The 19,770-nt window shown below is 43.5% G+C and overlaps 1 protein-coding gene across 1 annotated transcript in view; it reads left to right on the top strand.

The window, feature by feature from the left end:
* ADAMTS16 (ADAM metallopeptidase with thrombospondin type 1 motif 16) overlaps positions 1–19,770 on the top strand; it is a 153,569-nt gene that overhangs the window by 65,143 nt on the left and 68,656 nt on the right. The window contains exons 10-13 of the mRNA XM_072958938.1: positions 3,191–3,344; positions 13,259–13,354; positions 17,888–18,036; positions 19,143–19,315. Coding sequence (XP_072815039.1) covers positions 3,191–3,344; positions 13,259–13,354; positions 17,888–18,036; positions 19,143–19,315 — 572 coding nt within the window. The remainder of the gene's footprint in view (positions 1–3,190; positions 3,345–13,258; positions 13,355–17,887; positions 18,037–19,142; positions 19,316–19,770) is intronic.

Here is a 19,770-nt window from a genome sequence, read left to right as displayed (position 1 = left end):
ATTCTTTATGAACAATATGTATTGCAAATATCTTCTTTCACTCTATGACTTAGTATTTACACTTTTAATAGTGTCTCTTGATAAACTGATAAATGGAAGGATTTTTTATGTTTTTAATGGACTCCAAACAGTTCATATTTTTCCTTTAGGATTAGCACTTTTTGTGCCCTGCTGAGAAAAAAAAACAACAACAAAAACTCGCTTACCCCAAAGACATGAATATATTCTCCCGCATGATCTCCTGCAAGCTGTATTGTTTTGCTCATCGCATGCAGGCCACCTGACTCTTGTATCGGGCATTCATGAGAGTCTTGTGGATATTGGGTGATTATTTTTAAAGTGGCTGAGATGTTTTTCCTTCTTGCATCCACTCCCTGTTGTACCCCTGCACCCACCTCGCTGACTCCGGGCTTAGCCACGTGACCTGTTCCTGCTAAGGGGACAGAACACACATGGCCAAGCAGGAGCCCAGTTGGAGGGATCAGGGTGTCACCTACACATGGAGTTTCATCCTTCCAGATGCGATGCTGACCAGAGCTGACTCTCACATCGCAGTGTTGCTGTGTGTGTTCCTGCATCTGCCCCCTGCACAGGCTCTTCCCGGCTCCCAGTCTGTGCACTTGACCTCATCCTCACGGCCGTGTGCTTACTTGCTCTGGCGCCTTGGAAATTTACATGTCTCTTGTGTTCAGGTTAGCTTTGACATTTTTCTGTGACTTTGGTTTTCTGCAGAGTTCCTATCGTGTATCCATTTGTGTTCTTCTTTCTCCTGCTTGGGGTTTTAGAACTGCTTAAATCTACGATTTATTGTCTTTCACCAGTTTTTGAAAATGTTCAGACATTTTGTTTACAAATATTGATTCTGACTCTTTCATTCTGTCCTCTCCTTTTTGGCTTCCAGTTATATAAATATTAGAGCTTCTCACAATACACCATATATGTGTGTATATATATATATATATATATATATATATATATATATATATATATTATTTCTCTGGTGAAATTCTCCATCTAAAAATCTGTTTTCCCAAATCTAATAACCACAATAATTTTAAATTCCATTTCTAACCACTCCAGTATCTGGATTCCTTATGAGTCTGCAGCTATTATTTGTATATGCTCTTGGGTTTCAATTGTTTGGTCTCACCTCCTAGTACACTCGGTAATTTTGAACAAATGGAAGGTTTTGTTCAGGAAAAATTTAAAGACAAAAATAAAGCTCCGAATGAGACTATCTTTGATTTCTAGCAGACAAAGGAGTTACAGTTTATAAGTCACCTTGGGATTGAGCTCATGTCTACCTGGCATTTAGTCTTTCTAAATCAGTCTGTTAAGTTTGCTCTTGCTCCTACTATAGATCTATTGTGGCTTCAGTGAACGTTCTCTTTACCAGAGCCCCTTCTTTTTGGCAGACCCACGATTTCAGTCTTCATCTAGCAGTCCCACCGGGTTGCCAAAACCTTGTCTAGCTTCTCAGCCTCTTAACTACTGCTTTCCATCCTGCTCTTTGGTGTCTTAACATCTTTTTAGGACTTCCCAAATTCCTTGAGGAGAAAAACAGTACTCGATTTTGGGTTCACGTCTCCACCTTCCTTTGCCCTGGAAATATTCATCCCTTATGTCCTTTTTACTTGGAGAGCTTTCTGATGCTTACAGAACAATCAGTCTGATGTGTGCTGATCCCCCATTGTCAGAAGTGGAGATCCTCTTTGAATTAAGTTTTGAGGCTGAATAATAAGTAATGGGTTCTAGTAACCCAAACTGTAAAAAGATTTTGAACCGTGAACTTTTAAAAAAAAAAGAAAAAAAGAATTCAATCTCTCGCTCGGGTTAATCAGTTTAGCTGACTTTCCCTAGTTTCCTGTCTGTGGAATGGAGATCATATTGCCAGTCCTGGTGTAACTTCATGGAGATAATGGGAGACATCTACCTAGTATGTTGGAATCGTTTGAGATCATTCGAGAGCAGTGCTATGGAATTCCGAAGCTGCCAGACCAGGCCTGTCCTGGAGCATTAATTATGCTTTTATTCATTTTTCTTTGCTTACAGACCCTTGCATCCTGATCATCATAGCAGTAATAGGTCATTAACCAAACACTTACAGCGAGCCAGTCACTGCCCCTAGCCCTTCCCTAGCCTTTGATTAATCTACTGAAAGGCTGCTGACTGCCTTGCATGTGATGAATGTCCCCTCCACAGTGCCCGGTGCCGTCCTTCATGTTCTGTGTAGGCAGATGGTAATTAAGGACATGCATCAGTGGGCGCCAAGGCAGTAGAACCTGGGACCAGCGCCCTGGAGACTGGGGCCAAAAAGCTCTCAATCAAGGTGGACAACCACACACAGGGAAGTCTGGGGTTGCGTAGGCACGTCCACTGTTATTAAATTTCTTGTGATTGCACAGGTGATTTTTTTTTTAATTTTTGCCTATCAAAATGTATAAATAGAATTTAGTTGCTATTTGCAAACACTTGTTACTCTTTGTGCCAAATGCGAAAGTTATACGGAAGCATGTCTCTGGTAGGGAAGAGGATACCCTATTTGTGGAGGAGGAAATAGTTCGTTGGTCTTTCGCCATCTGCTAGTGAACTTAAGCAGGAATTCATTTTCTTCTGGCCTTGGGAATCTAGTCAGAAATTAGCCTGAGCGTAGAGCATTTCAGGGGGAAATCAATGGCGGTGTTTCACGTGGAATTTCTGGAAGCTGGAAGCTATCATGCAGGCTTCCTCTGGCCTAGGAAAGGAAGGAAGGAGGGAAGGAAGAAAGAAAATCCCAGTCTTTGAAATTGATAGATTGTGTTTTTCCATTTACAATGCCCTTTTTCATCTTTTTATTGTTCCTGGCAAGAAGTGTACCTGTAAATGTATCCCTAGTAGGAGCTCCTCGCGTGGGACATCTGGTTGTATGACCCCATCTCACGTTCCCCGTGATGAGCTTGAGAAATCCCACAAAGAACAGATTGCCTTCCCAGAAAAGATGAAATGTGTTATGAATAATTTCGGAAAATGTGGCCCCTATATTTAAATATAACGAAGATAATTGTTACATTAGCCCTCAGGAGAAAAACGGCCCCTCTTCTTTATACGAGACGCACTGTAAAACTGCTGGAGGGAAAAAAAGCACGATTGAATGTACATCTTTGGTAACTGTTTTGGCATCACCAGCAGCCCCGTCTCCTCTTTGTTTCAGCACTGCCCAGGCTGTGTGCCTTGCTGATCAGCCAAAGCCCGTGAAGGAGTACAAGTACCCTGAGCAGCTGCCGGGAGAGTTATATGATGCAAACACACAGTGCAAGTGGCAGTTTGGAGAGAAAGCCAAGCTCTGCCTGCTGGATTTTAAAAAGGCAAGTGATTATTGGCCAACGCTCAATGCAGTGTGCCTCCTAAAACCCTCGTCTTCCGGGAAACTGACATTGATGTGTTCTGCATTTATTGGGTCCCTACCAAATGTCAAGTCCTGCCTGTTAGGGCTGGTCCTATGTAACAGGAAACACAAGCTTCACTGGCAAAGAAAATGATGGTGGACGCTGTTGTGGGGGTCAGTTTTCTCCCGACTACAGATGGCCTGTGAGGTCAGTTCTTTCTTTCTGATTTATCACGTGGGACCTCGGCAGGAACTCCTGGTTAGTATAAGCTGGCAAATTAATACACTGCATTCTTTTCAAATGGTGTTTAAGAAACAATCCCCCCCTGCCCCCACCGCCCTTACCTGCCTGAGACGTAAGCAAAATTTACTCTAAAGCAGTAGCCTGTCTGGCACTTCTGATCACTGAATTCCTCAAGTGAAGGCTTTCTGGAGAAATGTCTTCATAGCCCTCCGCTGACCCCAGGGACACCCGTGGAGTGGTTTCCTCACATAAATTCCTCACGAACACAGACGCACACGCTCCTGCTAGACGGGGGAAAGCAGGTTTCACAACTTGCTCTGCTAACCCACTAGGAAAGTTACTCATAAATTAAATGAAAGAAACTGTTTTTGAGGTTTCTTTTATTCTAGTTTATAACGAAATCAAGAGGAAAATAGACACAAATGCACGGTCCTCCAGAAACCCCCAACATTGCAGAATGCACTGGGAATGTTCCCAGGTTAAATCTAACGTGATAATCTTCCTCCTTCTGAGCTCAAGTAGAACTCCCCCGAAGGTCAGTTACAGTCCATGCCAGGGGACCCTTACGTCCCCAGCTGGGAACCCTCAGCTCGAGCAAGACGGTAAGTCAGTCAGCCTCAGCGTGTATTCCCAATGCTGCCGTTTCCGTGGGCAGAATATGTAAAATTCCTCAGAACTTTTGTGTTACTCTCCTCTTTGCTGAGGGAAAGGAGCATGAAACTAATGTCTTCTTTCCGAGGTGAGAGTTTTGACATCAGACTCCTGGTTTCCGCTCTGTTTTGCTCCGGGACCACAGACTGCATCATTCATGGTAGACCAGTGCCATCTGGAAAATACAGGAAATAAGAAGTTAAATGCAGCATGTCTTGTCATTACTGAGGATACATTTACATGCAGTGAAATGCATTTGTTTTAGGTGTACAATGGGAATTTTAACAAATGCATTCACCCATATTAGCATACTGATCAAGCTACATCTTCTTTCCCTGAAGCCAAAAAGTTCCCTTTAGCCCTCCTCCATTCAGTCCCTCCCCACGCCGTGAGCGACCATTGTTCGGCTTTCTATCACCATAGTAACACATTGCTTATTCTGGAACTTCCTATTGCCAAGTGTTTTCACATTTCGCCGTTAAACATGATGCTAGCAATTGGTTTTACATGGCTTCCTTTTATCCAGTTGAAGAAGTTCCTTTCTGGTCCTAGACTGGTAAAAGATTTTATCACAGATTCGTGTTGATTTTTGTCATGTGGGCTTTTTTTCCTGCGTCTGTTATGTAGACATACATTCTTTCTCCTTTATGCTGTTCATGTGGTGAATCGCTGATGGGCTTTCGATTTTTTCATTGATTTTTGAATGTTAAGCCAGCCTGCACTCCTAGGACGACTCCACTTGGTCATAATCTATTACACATTTTTATATTTTGTTGACTTGTGAATATTTTGTTCAGGGTTTTTATATGTATGTTCTTGAGTAATATAATTTAGAAATTTTGTTTTCTTATAATTACCTTTCAAGAATTTATATCAGAGTTATGCTGCCCTCAAAAAAAAAATGATTTGAAAGTGTTCCCTACTCCTTTGTTTTCTTGAAGAGCTTATAATAAGATTGGTATGGTTTCTTCCTTAAACGTTTGTTAGAGTTTATCAGTGAGCTCTGTTTGTGGGAAGGTTTTTGTAATTACTAATTTAACTACACTAACATATGCAGGGTTATGTAGGAGCACTTCCCAGCTAAGCTGATCAGATTCACTGGGAAAAAGAAATCAAAAAAGGACACAAGAAGAGAGATTTTCTAATGAATGTGTCTGTTTTATCTGCTTTGTTAATTTTTTTTTGGTCCAAGAGTTGTTCGTAATATTTTTATTTATCCCTTTAATGAATGTAAGAGCTACAGTGGCATTTCCTCTTTTATTCCTAATAATGGTAACATGTGTTTTTTAATCTCTTTCACTTGATCAAACTATCTAGGAGTTTATCAGATGAATGAGTCCCTTCAAAACAGCAGTATTTGTCTCTGTTAATTTTTAAAAGAAAATTTTATTGGGCTATTTTCTATTTCATTAATTTCTGTTTTGTCTTTATTACATTCTAAGACTTAGTGTGACTGTCTCTTCCTTGTCTATGAGATTAGCTTGGATTTGAACATTTTCTTCTTTTCTTAACATAATCATTTAACTATATTTAAAGCTAGTAGTTTCCTCCTAAGCGACATATTAACATGTAACTGGAACATTTTACATGTTGAGTGTTTAATGTTATTAACTATGGAATATTTCCTAATTTAAGTGCTGATTTCTTCTTTAACCCATGCACTATTTAGGAGTGTATTATTTAACTACGAAATAATTGGTGTTTTCTAGACAGCTTATTAATTTTGATCTCCAATTTTGTTCAATTTTGATCAGAGAATATACTTTATAAGTACACTTTTGAAATTTATTGAAACATATTTCATAGCCCAGCATTTATTCTATCCTGGTGAACATTCTATGGCCACTTGAAACAATCATGCTTTCTGCAGTGGTTGGGTATAATGTTCTAGAAATATTTATTTTGTTAATTTGTTTGATAATATTATTTGTATCTTCTATATCCCCCATAGTATTTATTACTTGTGTCAGTTTCATAGATACGAGTGTCAAACTTTCTAACACAGATTATGTATTTTTCTATTTCTCCCATTAGTTCTATTAGTTTTTGCTTTGTATATCTTGAAGCTGGATTATTAGGTACATGCACATTTAAGATTGTTATGTCTTCCTGACTCTTTCATTATTATAAAGTGACCTTTTTTATTCTTGATAATGTTACTTTTCTTGAATTCTACTTTATCTGATATTAATACAGCCACATCAGCTTATTTAGAAATACTCTTTGCATAGTAATTTTTCTCACCCTTTTACTGTCAATTTCTTCATATTTTTATGTAAAATGTTTCTGTGGTAAACATACTTTAATTTGGTATTGTTTTTCTATCCAGTTGAACCATCTCTAGCCTTCCACTGGAATATTTGATACATTTATATTTAATGTAATTGTTCATATGGTGGATTTAAGTCTACCATTTTCCTATTTGTTTCATATCATTTTCATTTCTGTTTTGTTTCTCTATTTCCTTTTGGATTAAACTTCTTTTGAAAATTCTATTTTTGCATCAGTTTGCTTGTTAGCTATAATTTCTTGTATTTTTGGTGGTTGCTCTAGAGATTACAGCTGCATCTTTAACTTAGAACCTCTGTAGAATTAGCATTGTTCCACTTTATGCAAAATGCAGGATCCTCACCACAAATACATTTCTGTATCCCTCTTTCACACTTTGTACTATTGTCAGCATGTGTTTTACTATGAATGTTCTAAACTGCATGACACAATGCTATAACTTTTATCTTAAAATAATGGGTTGCTTTTAAATAAAATAGGATCATCTTTTGTATTTACCCACATTTTTGGCATTTATTATTCTTGCTTTCTTATAGATTGGTTTTAAATTGGATCATTTCCAAAGGGCTCAAAGAACTTCCTCTAGCATCTCTTGTAGCATAAATCTGCTGGCCATAAAGCACGTCACATTTTCTTTACCTGAAAATGTCATTAATTCACCCTCAGTTTTGAAGGACAGTTTTTTCTGAATTCTGTTAGAATTCTATATTCTCTTTTCCCTTAGACACTTTAAATAGATGATTGTGTTTGCATCTGCACTCAGCTGTTCCTGATAAAAAGTTGGTTGTCATTTGTATAATTTTTCTAACATTCCTAATCATTTGTTTAAACAATTTGGCAAACTATGCATTGGGATTATTTTAAGCTTAAGTTCCAAAATTACCATTCGGTTTTCTTTTTATAGTCTGTACTTCTCTAGGGAATGTCCCATTTGTTCACTTATTATGTCCACTTTTTTTGCCCTTTATAGCCTTGAATATATTTGTAGCACATTACACATGGCACAGTTATATGTTAGAACACATTGCTATTTTCTGTTGCGCATATTTATTTTGTTATTATAATAGAGGGGTCCTTTGGATTCCCTGAGCCTTTGTTTCATGTTTCCTTCAGACTCATCAGTTCTGGTTTTTCCTCAGCCCTGGGCACAGCCTGTCTTCTAGTTTGTGATTCTTAGTCCTGAGACGTGGACTTCGGGCTTTCCGCTGGAGGCCCCCGATGCTCCCTGAAGTCCCTCCCCTTTGTGTGGGTTGGAACGCTGGCCTCACCCAGCATTGTGCTTTCTCTGTCTCCTAGCCCTTATCAGCGTCCAGCCCAGAGCTGCCGCCCTCTGCTAGGCCACTTAGAATCTCATCCCACGCGTCCACCACCACTCAGGCTGCAGATACCCACCTGCAGGAAGTCCTCGTGGAGGCCTCTGAGGCTCCCCACCCAATGCAGCTTTTTCCCTTCTGGCCCCATTCCCACAAGTTCTAGCTAATCCTGCAGCCCCAGCCCTGACCTCTGCACCCTCCAGTCAGTGAGACTGCTGCTGTCTGCATGGGCCCACCTCTCCGCACCACGGTCAGTGAAGTGTCCCCAGACAACTGGGGAGGGCAGCGCCCATCTGACAAATCGCCCTTCTCTCGAGGACCAGGCACTGTATGGCATGTTGCAAGAGTCTGAATCAACTGGCCCATATATCTAGTCCGGTTTTACAGTCTTTGCACGTGGAAAAATAGGCCTGGTACCAGGCCTCCATCATGAACAGGAGAGAAAATACCTTCTGAAAAAAAAAAACAGCCATTAAAATCAATAGTGTGAGCTCACTCCTTATAACGTAAAATTGTTTTTCAATAGGAACAAACTTGACATCATTTTATATATATATATATATATACACAGAGAGAGAGAGAGTTAAATTCTGCTTGTGTGTCCAGAATCTGTAATATACTGAATCTCAACTTTAAATATGGAGTGGCAATTCAGTTCTTTATTTTTCGTATGAATCAAAGCATCTCAGGACACTGACATTCTCATTTAAAAAATTTAATTTTTTAAAAGGAACTTCTACTGAAATGTAATGAGAATGGGTCTATTTGATTCGATTGAAATGTAAAGATCTGGAAGTTTTCTGATGGGGGAAAATAAAATGATAAATGACAAGGAAGCTACCCAGGGCCTAAACCAGCGCTGGGCTCATGAGGCCCAGCCAATAGGAATTTACTGAGCTGGGTGGTGGGTGGAAGGATGATGCTTTAAGAGGGGCTGAATCACTTAAGCTTAGCTTGGGAAGTTAGGATAATGCAAACCCATGTGCATCCCTCTCTTGGATAAATAGCTGTGTATTTGGCTCATGTGTGTGGGTGTTTACATACTTGTGTACAAATTCACACACATATATGACCATGGCTTTCTCTGTCCACTGAGGACTTGCATATTGATCATCAGAATTAGTGATAAAAGCACACCACTGCTTGAAAAGCAAATAATTGCCATAAGTTATGTGTCCCGCTGCAACATCATCTGTGCCTGCATTTTCAGTTCGTATTTCTGGAGCATCTGGTACTGACAGTTTGAGAAAATGAACCCGGGGGTGGTCAGGTCACACTATGGAAATGCCACAACAATCCAACCCAGGTACCTGACAACATGCTTTTTGTTTGAGCTGCTAGGTTGTGATGTGAAACTTAACTAGGTCAGCATCACTGAAATCGGTCTCTGTGAACATAGCTCTTAAATTATGGGATGGAATGCAGGTGAGAGCCTTCATTACAGAGAGTGGTCCTTAGTGGCGAAGGTAAAAAGCCGGAGTCTCCACCTTCTTCTTCCTGAGTCAGGCGTTAGTTATTCCAAACACCGTGTCTTTATGGAGTACCTGTTCTGCTGTGTCAGCAGTGCTTGGTGGCCTGACCCTGCGGTCTGAGATGCAGGATGGCAGAATGACTTTGAAATGTGATTACTTAGTGCCCTGGGTACTCTTGGTAAATTGGGAGCCCCTCCACCACACCCAGCACGTCTTGCATTCCAAGTTCCTGGCCCTAGAACCATGATTTAATAGGGTCTTTGTTCCAGGAGGACCCTGAAGTTTTATTAAGAACGTAATAACCTGCAGGCATAATGCTGAGTGTAATACAACCATTGTCCATTATGTCAAAAAGTTAGCGGTTAAGTCAGAGAATGATAAAACTGAGAGGCAGTAATCAGTTTGGGGTTGTTTAGGTAATAAATGAACAGAGGTTGAGGTACTAGCAATTTTATTTGTTTTCCAGGGTAGAATATCGCATTTTTATTAAATGGCCAGCAATTACATCTATAGCCCAGCAAGGTCTCGAGCACTTTTTGACATGTTGGAACACAGTAACATGAAGTATGTATTTCAAGGCTCTTCTTACTCTATGAGTTGCTTCTGGCTGGACGCTTGGAATTGGGGATTGAGCAGGTTCCAGGATGCGGCTGGAACAGGCGGCGTGAGCTGGGCACGGACTGAGTGAGAGTGGCGAGCTGTAGTGGTTAGCATCCTGCACTTGGAGCTGTGTGCTTAGAAAGGTCAAAAGCCTTGGCCCTCAGGAGTACCTTCCATCCGCATAGCTTTGTTCTGCAAAATGTTCCCAGAAACTGCAATGTAAGGATATTACAAAAATACTTGGAATAGCAGTTGAGGTATGTATGTTCGTATCATGAAGTCACCCTCTTAAGTGACCTTAAAGGTTTTTATAATCACAGTCCCTTGATCACACTATTAATTTCATTTTACAGTAAAAATGTCCCTGGTCATTCTGGCCAGGGTTTCCACAGGAGCAAACTAATGGACACTCAGCTCATTCAGAAAGCATTTATTGAAAGCCAGCTAGGTACTAAGCATTGTTCCTGCTATCAGTGACAAATATATAAAAAGAATTTAACATTTGAAAACACTGTCTATTTTGTACCAACTCCCATAGTCTTTGAAACCAACCCGTGAATTAGTACCACTAGCCCCCGTAGGCAGAGCCGTGAACCCCAAGCTGGTGTTCTGCTCACGTCTCCTCATGTCCTTGAAGTGAGAAACGGCACATCACTGGTTTGATGCCTGTTCGGTGCCAGGCCCTGAGTTGGGCACGTTCCCTGCGACCCCTTCATTCAGCCCCAGGACGAGTCGCTGGTTGGCTGCGTGTGGGAGGACACGGGGGGTTCTGCCTGCTCAACTCACATCTGGTAGGCAGACTCTCTACTGACCCCTGGGTCCATCTCCCGGCTGACGCAGCCGCAGGAGCAGCTGCCTCCCGCACGCCCACCATTTCTGTATCACTCACTCGTCCACCTGTCTGTGCGCCCAGAGCCTGAATCAGTAGGTCTCTGAACCACCTCCCAAGGGCAGGTGTGCTTCCCCCGCCCCGCTGTCCGGACTCTGGCTACGATCCACCACGTCTCCACCCAGACACTGAGCCTCAGTCCACAAGCGGCGGTTTCAAGGAACTTTTATTTATATCCTGGTATTTTAGCACATTGTCTTCCCTGCCAGCAAACACAGTTTTCTGGTTGTCTCTTTGGAGAGTTACAGACACCCAGTCCTCTGCTTTTACAGATTCCTTTCGGTTTTATGGCTCTGATCTCTAAACACCATTCTGGCCAAGGCCAGAGGCTCCCCCATACAGCACGCTTATTCCTGTAGTGAGAGCCAGACAGTGCACTAGCCACTAGCGAGACACAATTGCCCCAGTACACTTAATGGTTCTGGAGCACTCTCAAGAAGATGAAGTTTCATGGCACAGTGATTGTAACCGTAGGAGGTTACTATGGATACCTCAAAATAAAAGCAATTCATTGATATGCGAATTAAAGCATCGAAAGTTTACTTCTTTACCTTCCAAGTTCTCAAGAGCTATCTTATTAGTGAGAGAGATAACAAGGGGAAAGAAATATGAAGCTGTGTCTTTGACAAATATCTTAACTTTTAAATACGTAATAAGTAAATTTATGAAGGAGATTTAGTTTTATGAAGGTAAAGTTAATATGGATTCTTAAGAAGGAAATCCTTTGAGAGATCACTCGCACAATGCAGAAAGGCTCGTGGGAGCACTTCTCTAGCGTCAGTGAAGCAGAGAATGAAAACACAAATGCCATGAAATGCTATCTCTCAAGGAGAACTATGTGGAAGTTTTGCTGTGTTGCATTTTTTTAATAACGCAAAACACCCTGCAGACCGAGCGATGAAATGTCTCGGGAAATAGAGCAGCACTTGTTCAAATATTCAGAATCTGTGTGCAGATCATTTAAGAAGCGTTTTCATCACAGGCAGTTAAAGCTACCACCCGCGTTCCCAACGTTTCCGTTACGTTATGAGTCCCACCGCGTGCCCTGCACAAAGATGTTCCTTTGGGCTCAAGAGGATATAAAAGTAAAAATAATTCTCTACTCCTGGAGAGACTTTTCTTGGCTATAAATCTCAGATCCTGTTTTATTTAAGGACACATCAGCCACGTAGGACCCCCTTGCTTTGCACACACCTTTCTTCTTCCCCATCTTCCTTCCTTTGCACAAACCTTTCTTTCCTTCTCCTTTGAATGTTGTCCTCAAGCTTGAGTGGAATCAGATGTCCGTCTTCTCTGAGTCCTTCCCTGAGTCCTCTGAGCAATACTCGTTTCCCACCCCGTGCTGTGCCCCCCCCATAGGGGCGCCTCTCCCACGTGCACCGGACGGAGGTTTACAGCTCATCTCCCCTCTAAGGCCATTTCTGGGAGGGCTGATCTGGTTGCATTTCTTATGGAACCTCCTGCCTGCAAGATACCTGGCATCTTCTAGGCCTTCATCAAAGCTGTGCGGATGGTGGATGGTGGATGGAAGGGTGGGTGGGTGGGTGGCTAGAGAGAGGGATGGACAAGCCAGCAAGTTTCAGAACCATCTTCCATGTGGAAATGAGGATTCAGACTTGGAGAGGTTAGTGAGACGTAGGAACAAGAATGGATTATAATGTCATTTGCAGCACCATGGACAGACCTAGAGATTATCATACTAAGTGAGATAAGTCAGTCAGAGAAAGACAAATATGACATCACTCATATGTGGAATCTAAAAAAATGACACAAACTTATTTACAAAATAGAAAGAGACTCACGGACATAGGAAGCAGACTTGTGGGGAACCGAGGAAGGAAGGATAAATTGGGAGTTAGGATTGGCAGATACCAACTACTATGTACAGAATAGATAGTCAGCAGGGTCCTACTGTATACACAGGGAACTATAGTCAATGGCATGTGGTAAACCTGTAATGAAAAAGAATATGCATATATATATGTATATGTGTGTGTGTATGTATGTGTGTATATGTGTAACTGAATCACTGTGCTGCACACCAGAAACTAACACAACATTGTAAATCAATTACACTTCAATTAAGAAAAGGAGAAAAAGAATGAATTATAAAATGTTTAGTTTTTTTAATTTTAATTTTTTGTAGTTTTCTTCAGTGTCTGGATCAAGCATATTTTACTCTTTAATTTAGAAATACAATTTAATTAAATTTATGATGAATAAAACCAAATTAAAGTTTCAGGAATAGAATTAAGTTGAACAAAGTCCAGAACATGAATCTTCCGGGTCCTCCCTCCATCATAGGGGTCTACCACAAGGTAGAGTCAGCTTTTAATTTCTATCAATTGTTTTTCCCTTAAATGTTTCAGTGCTATTTCATCACAGATGTATGGACCATTTCTGATACTAATGAATGACCTTCTTTTCCCCTTTTAGGATATCTGTAAAGCCCTGTGGTGCCACCGGATTGGAAGAAAATGTGAGACTAAGTTTATGCCAGCAGCGGAAGGCACTACTTGCGGGCATGACATGGTAAGAAGCTAATCTTAGGTACATGCATCATAGGCTGATGTCAAGCTTTCAACCCATGCTTCTTTCCTCCTCTTTTTGCCGGAGATTAAGGTCTTGCCTCATGCAGAAAGAATTCAAGAACAAGGCATAGTAAGGTGAAAGCACTTCTATTTAGAGAGACACACACTCCATAGACAGTGTGGTCCACCTCACTCAGAAGGGAGAGCGGCTCAGGAGATACACACTCCACAGGGAGAGCGCGGGCCGTCTCAGAAGGCGGGAGAGAGTGACCAGGAGGTGCAGGTTCTTAGTTTTTATGGGCGTGGCAATATCATAGGCCAACGAGTAAGAGGATTATTCCAACTGCTTTGGGGAAGGGGCAGGGGTTTCCAGGGACTGGGTCCCCGCCACCACATGTTGACCGTTCATGGTCCGTCCAGGAACTGTCACGGCACCTGTGGGTGCGCCATGAGGCTCAAGGTCAACTGGAAGTCGAATCTCCCGTCGTCTTGGTTCTAACCAGTCTGTCCTGTCCTCAGTGGTGTGTCCTTCCTTCCGTGGTTGTGCCCTGCCCCCTTGCCTCCTGTCTCACTCTTGCCTTGGTATTTTTATCTCTTTCCATATCTACACCCATGTCAAAAAACTGTGCCTAATTTACACTGATACTATGCAGAGGACTCCTGTTCTCGCCTTTCCAATGATGAGCTGTCTGGACTTAATCGACAGAGATGTCAGGCAACAGGTGACGGCTGAATCTGTTTAATAGGGGGAAATGTTAAACCCTTGACCATCTTTTAGTCGTGTAAAGAGCCAGCTTACGTAGTTCTGTTAAAGTCACAAAGCATTGATTTAAAGACTGGAGTCAACTCTTTTGACCTATTGTTGCTCCCGTGGAAAAAAGAGACATTCTACAGCAGGGAAAAGAAAAAATACATGAGATGGCAAGTTTATTACTAACTGGTAGATAATGGTGATTTTTGTCATCAAAACTTAGAAATAAAGTATCTTAACGTGCAAGAGTACTGTTTTAATCCTTGTGATTCAGCCTGTGGTTGTACTTTTTTCCAGCACGTAAGAGGCTCTTGATAAAGACAGAAATGTATCAGAACCAAACTGTCACTGTAACGACCTTCATTCCATGTGTCTGATGCTTTGATGATGTAAAAGAGAAATGCGTGCCTGAATGCCACCGATCTAGGACGTTTAAAGTCCTAAGTAAATATTTCCCACCACAAACACATTGAAATGTGAGTGCAGATAGAATGGATTCAAAGTATTAAGAAACAAAGCTGACGTATGTGTGAAATTATTGCAACGCTGACTGAGGAAATGAGGTAAATTCGCTTAAGAATCGCGCCCAGCAACCACTCATCCTACACGTGTTAATGTGCTTTCTTTTCAGACTTTCACAGGGTGGGACTGATACGTAAATCCTTCTAGTGATGGAGGCAGCAGTAAATTCATCTACAACAGAAAAGTCTAATAAAAATGCTTTAGTTTCTCAAAAGAGAAAAGGGATTTATCGAGCTATGACGACGTGGAAACACCAATTAGCAAAGGATACCAGGGGATTCACCTGAGTGTTAAGCTTAGGTGATCACGGCGTTCTGCACATAAGTGGTTAAAATTGACCAAATTTTGCAAATCTGATAGTTTGCCGAATTACACCCATTTGGCAGCCCTCGCGCCACTGCCCTGAGTGACGGTTCACAGGGACAGCGCTTGGCCCCCCAGGCGCCCGACTTCGCTTCCGTCACCTGCTGTTTCCCTGGAGGATGTTCTTGTTCTGTTGTAGTTACCTTGAAGGCACAGGTGAACTGATTTTCATTGATGGTTTCTGTTATTTTTCCCTTGTGTTTCCAAATGGAGCTTTTACCTTCACAGTGAAGAGAATTAGAGCATGTTTTTAAGAACGCCGGAGTAGGTGCCTACAAATTACATTAAGCGTTCCGCCCAGGGTCACGTGGCGTGGCTGCCCGGTGGCCGCAGTGGGACAAGCGTCAGAGGCTCCTGTAAAAGCTCCCTGTGGTGTGAGCTGTGTGTCTTCCTGTCTCGCTGGGGCACAGGTGTCCGTGAGGTCTGCTGACTTGGCAGCGAGCATTAGCAGAAGGCAGCATCCCGGTGCTTCGGGATGTTCCAGGGCAGCGCGTGTGCTCCGGATGACCAGGGACAACTGTAGTACTGCTGTGCACCTTTCTCCTGCGTGGGGACCTGTTTTCCAACACCTGCCGCCAACACTGAGGCTCCATGTGGTGGGCATGGGGGTAAACCCAACCAACGGTCAGTGCATCTTTCAGTGGCAAGTGATGCACTTAAAACATGATATACATTCAATCCTCACAAGCACCCTGAGAGGGTGACCCTACTGCCACCCCCGCTGTGCACCCAAGAATTCTTCAGGGAAAGGACGCCGGGCTCCTCTGCGCTCACGCCGTGAGACGCCCAGAACAGTGGCGTCAGGACCGCCGCCTGGGTCGCACCAAAGCAGATTCTGACTCTTTAATAATCCCGAATGTAAGATTAAACGAGCCCTCACTTTGCAATGACGTTGCCCGTGGTGCGAGGCACGTGGCCTCATTCCACGGGTCTTCAGAACTCAGTCTGGTGGTTTCCGCCATCCTGAGTGTTCACAGGAGGACAGGCAGGCTCAGGGCCCCCGAGTGACTTGCCCCGGGCCACTCACCTGGCTGACCTGACGTGCGGGGCTGGTTCTCCACTCCGCAGGGTCGGTTTCCGTGCCTGGCACTGCTGCTTCCCCGGGGGCACCAGGCTGGGGTGTGAGAGCGGGTTGTGCGAGCAGCATCACGGGAGGGATGTGCGCCTCATCCTGCCGTGGCTCTTCCTAAGATAAAGCCTTTCCTTATTGGCCACACCCTCCATCAACTAAATATGAAAGTGTGATAAACGTGGGATGGGCCTCAGAAACATATCTGGTGTTTCAGTGGACATTTTGTGTGTCTGTTTAACACAGGGGTCTTACCCCGACCACCTCACTGACGGGCTCCACTGGTCTGCTATCTGCGTGAAATGATACTAAAAATTGTGTGTGTGCAGGTTCATGTTTGTGTGTCTGTGTGCACCTGTGCATCCCCCCGGCCTCCCGGGAGAAGCTGTAGCTCTTTCTTCTCAGATTCTCAAAAAAAAATTTTTAAGGAATTTTTTAAAGTTAGTCATTTCGGGATACTCTGGCCAAAATGGTGGGGAAAATGCATCTGCAAGACTATTAATTGCAGCAATAATTATCACAGCAGAAGACTGGAAATGATGCAGATGTCCCCTAGCTGGGGACTGGCTGGAAACGCATCTAACCGAATGTCATGTAGCTGCAACAGAGGGACAACGGATGTGTCTGTATGACTCTGTGGAATGAGCTACAGAACATGTTGTTAAATGGAAACGCGGGATGGAGAAAGATGTGTGTAATAGGCTGTCATTTATGAAAGAAAAGGAAATACTGGTCTATATAATTATTTGATTATATTAAAAAGGGATAAACTCTAAATTGGGGGGGAAGTGTGTAACCATTTTCTGTAATTTTAAAACAAAATTACATAAGATTTTATTATAGTAATTCATACATATCCAAAGCAAAATGAAACATTTAGGCTTTAAGTCAAGTTGTTGGCTTAACTGTGACCGTGACAGAAGAATCATCCAGGTGACTTTAGAACCTAGCTCTTTGTGCATCTCAAGTAGGCTGCCTCCAGTAGACAGTGGGCACCACAGGGAATCTTACACCGTTTTGAGCAGTCACATTGATACCAAGAAGTTAGTTTTGCTCTTGTAAAACCATCAATTTTTGCAGATTCCTACTTGGTGCTGCTGGCGGAATGCCAGCATCCGTTGGTGGGAAACCAGTGCGGCTGAACACAATGCCAGGTCTGTGTAGCTTTCGCATGTGGTGGAGGTGAGGAAACCACGTGGATTTTAGCCGAATTCACATCACTGAGCACACCTCTAGAGAAAGGAGAACTGATAGCATCGCCAGGCTCAGAGGGACAGGTGGAGCTCTGTGCAGGCTGTTTCATCTCCTCAGAAAGCCATGTGACCCCTGACATGCATCCATTATAACCTCCAGGCTCCCAGCCCAGGTGCTTTGGAGCAAAAGCACAGAGCCCCGGCCAGAAATGACAAGGTGTTGAGGCCACGGAACCTCCAGCTGGACTTTTCCACCTGACAGTCAGCCTGCCCCGAAAGTCACATATGAAGGGTGTGTTGTTTCCAGGAAAGGTTAGAGTTCACTCACCCGATGGGTGACCCATCAGCCTGAAACTTCCTGCATCACGACTCACCTGCTACGTTCCAGCCGCTCAGACAGACACCTGAAAACAATTCTCCTCTCCCTCTTCCCTTCATGGGGATTTGTAGAACAAGGCTAGGTTTGAACAGAACAAAAAGGAGCAGCATTGAATGTATTTTTATTATGTGCTCCTGATGGCGGAGATGGAGAGATCTGCCTGTTTTACCAAACGCCCCAGTGCTGAGCATTACAGCAGCAATAAACCCACTGTCTGCTCATCAGTCATAATCGCTTTTTCCTTTTTTAATTTTCAGTGGTGCCGCGGAGGGCAGTGTGTGAAACATGGTGACGAGGGCCCCAAGCCCACCCATGGCCACTGGTCAGACTGGTCTCCCTGGTCCCCCTGCTCCAGGACCTGCGGAGGAGGGGTGTCTCACAGGGACCGGCTCTGCACGAACCCCCGGTGAGCACCCCCGACCCCCCCAACCCCCACCAACCAGCCACCTCTCTGCTACGAACCTTCCTAACAGCATGTGGACGTGAGCTCGGTGATAATGATCCTGTATGTCCTTAAAATCTCTCTTTCCTTTCCCCCGTTGACGTAAGGAACTCTAAGTCGAAAAGCACTTTTACTCAAGCATTTCTTGTACAATGATGTCTCTTTGATATAATTTAATTACTTGACCACAGCAGAGTAATGGACCCAACGGGGATATTCAGGAGCTGGATTTTAACCACGTTTACATGAAATACCAAAGTCCTGCCTAAAATAAGGAAATAAATCATGCAAAAAACGTGGAGAACACGCATCGATAGATAAGCATCAATGAGAACAAGTGAAAGGACGGGCTTTTCATCAGACACATTGACCGTCGCAACATGCGGTTTTGCTGTGCCCCTGCAGAAGACAAGGATGCTGAGAGCAGTCCCCACGGCAGTGAGCGAAGGGGTTTAAACCTTCCTCCTGCACCTACGTTTCTTTACCTTCAGCCATACGGCATAAGCACGGCTATTTACTTCAGCCCTGTCTTTAGTCCTGTGCCGCGGCAGGGCGCTCTCTCACCCTGCTGTCTCCGCGAGAATTGTAGGGGGTTCGAGGGGTGTTGGCTGGCACTTCCAGCCAGTGGAAGATGACTGGCTCCTCTGTTCCCACTGGGTGTCACAAGGAAACTCATAGCGGGGAGAAGGTGCCGTCCGGGAGGCGAAGTAGTTGCACTGCAGGCTCAGTTCTGCTTTATGGCGGCTCCTTCCGTGGTCACCCCCTCCTGTATAGACTCAGAGAAGAGCGACGCTCACCCTGCCTTCCACCGAGTGATGAGCAAATCCGTGCGAACTCGCTCGCCAGGTTCAGACCTGTTCTACTAAGGTTGCAAATGATACACTCCATAGAAAAGGGAAACACAATGCGTATCATTAATGTGTAAGAAGGTGACAGTGCCTTCGCAAAGATGCGCTTTTCTTAACTTGGTGTCTGTAAGTGGTTTAACAGCATCTGTTCCATCTTCCAATAAAGGAGGCGCGAGTAGCTCTTAAAACATCAGGTTTCTAACTGCGACACATACGTTCCAGACCATCAAATGGAGGGAAGTTCTGTGCGGGCTCCGCTCGAGCTCTGAAGCTTTGCAACAGTCAGAAATGTCCCCATGGCAGCGTCGACTTCCGCGCCCTGCAGTGCGCCGCGTACAACGGCAAACGGTTCCGAGGACGGCACTACAAGTGGGAGCCCTACACCCACGTGGAAGGTAGATCTCAGGCCCCGCTTCCTTGGGCTTTGCTGTCTTTTTCTTTTTTTTAACTGAAGTATAGTCAGTTACAGTGTGTCAGTTTCTGGTGTCCAACATAAGGAGTTTGAGATTTGCAAATGATAACCACTATAAATAAAAATGGACTCTACTGTCCTGACTCTTTAAAGAACCACCTGGTCGATAGTGTGGGATCCAGAAAGACTGAATATTGCCATGTGAGGGCAATGTCACTGGTTCCTCTCGCGTTGTTAGTCTGATTCTGCCGGCCCTGTGGCCACTGGCCTCTTACCTAAACTTGACAAGTTGTGAGCTCGGGAGAAAGAGAGTGAGACCATGTGTGCAGAACACCATTAAATCTTCAAAGCAGTGATAAGACACTCAGTGTAGATGCTTTGTTGATAAAGAATCAATTCTTTTTTTAATTACAAATCACCGAAGTTGATGGTGATATG

The sequence above is a fragment of the Vicugna pacos genome, chromosome 3, assembly GCF_048564905.1.
Source record: "Vicugna pacos chromosome 3, VicPac4, whole genome shotgun sequence".
Classification (NCBI taxonomy): Eukaryota; Metazoa; Chordata; class Mammalia; order Artiodactyla; family Camelidae; genus Vicugna; species Vicugna pacos.
Note: the sequence above shows the minus strand (reverse complement) of the source record. Positions and strands in the feature narration are given on the sequence as shown.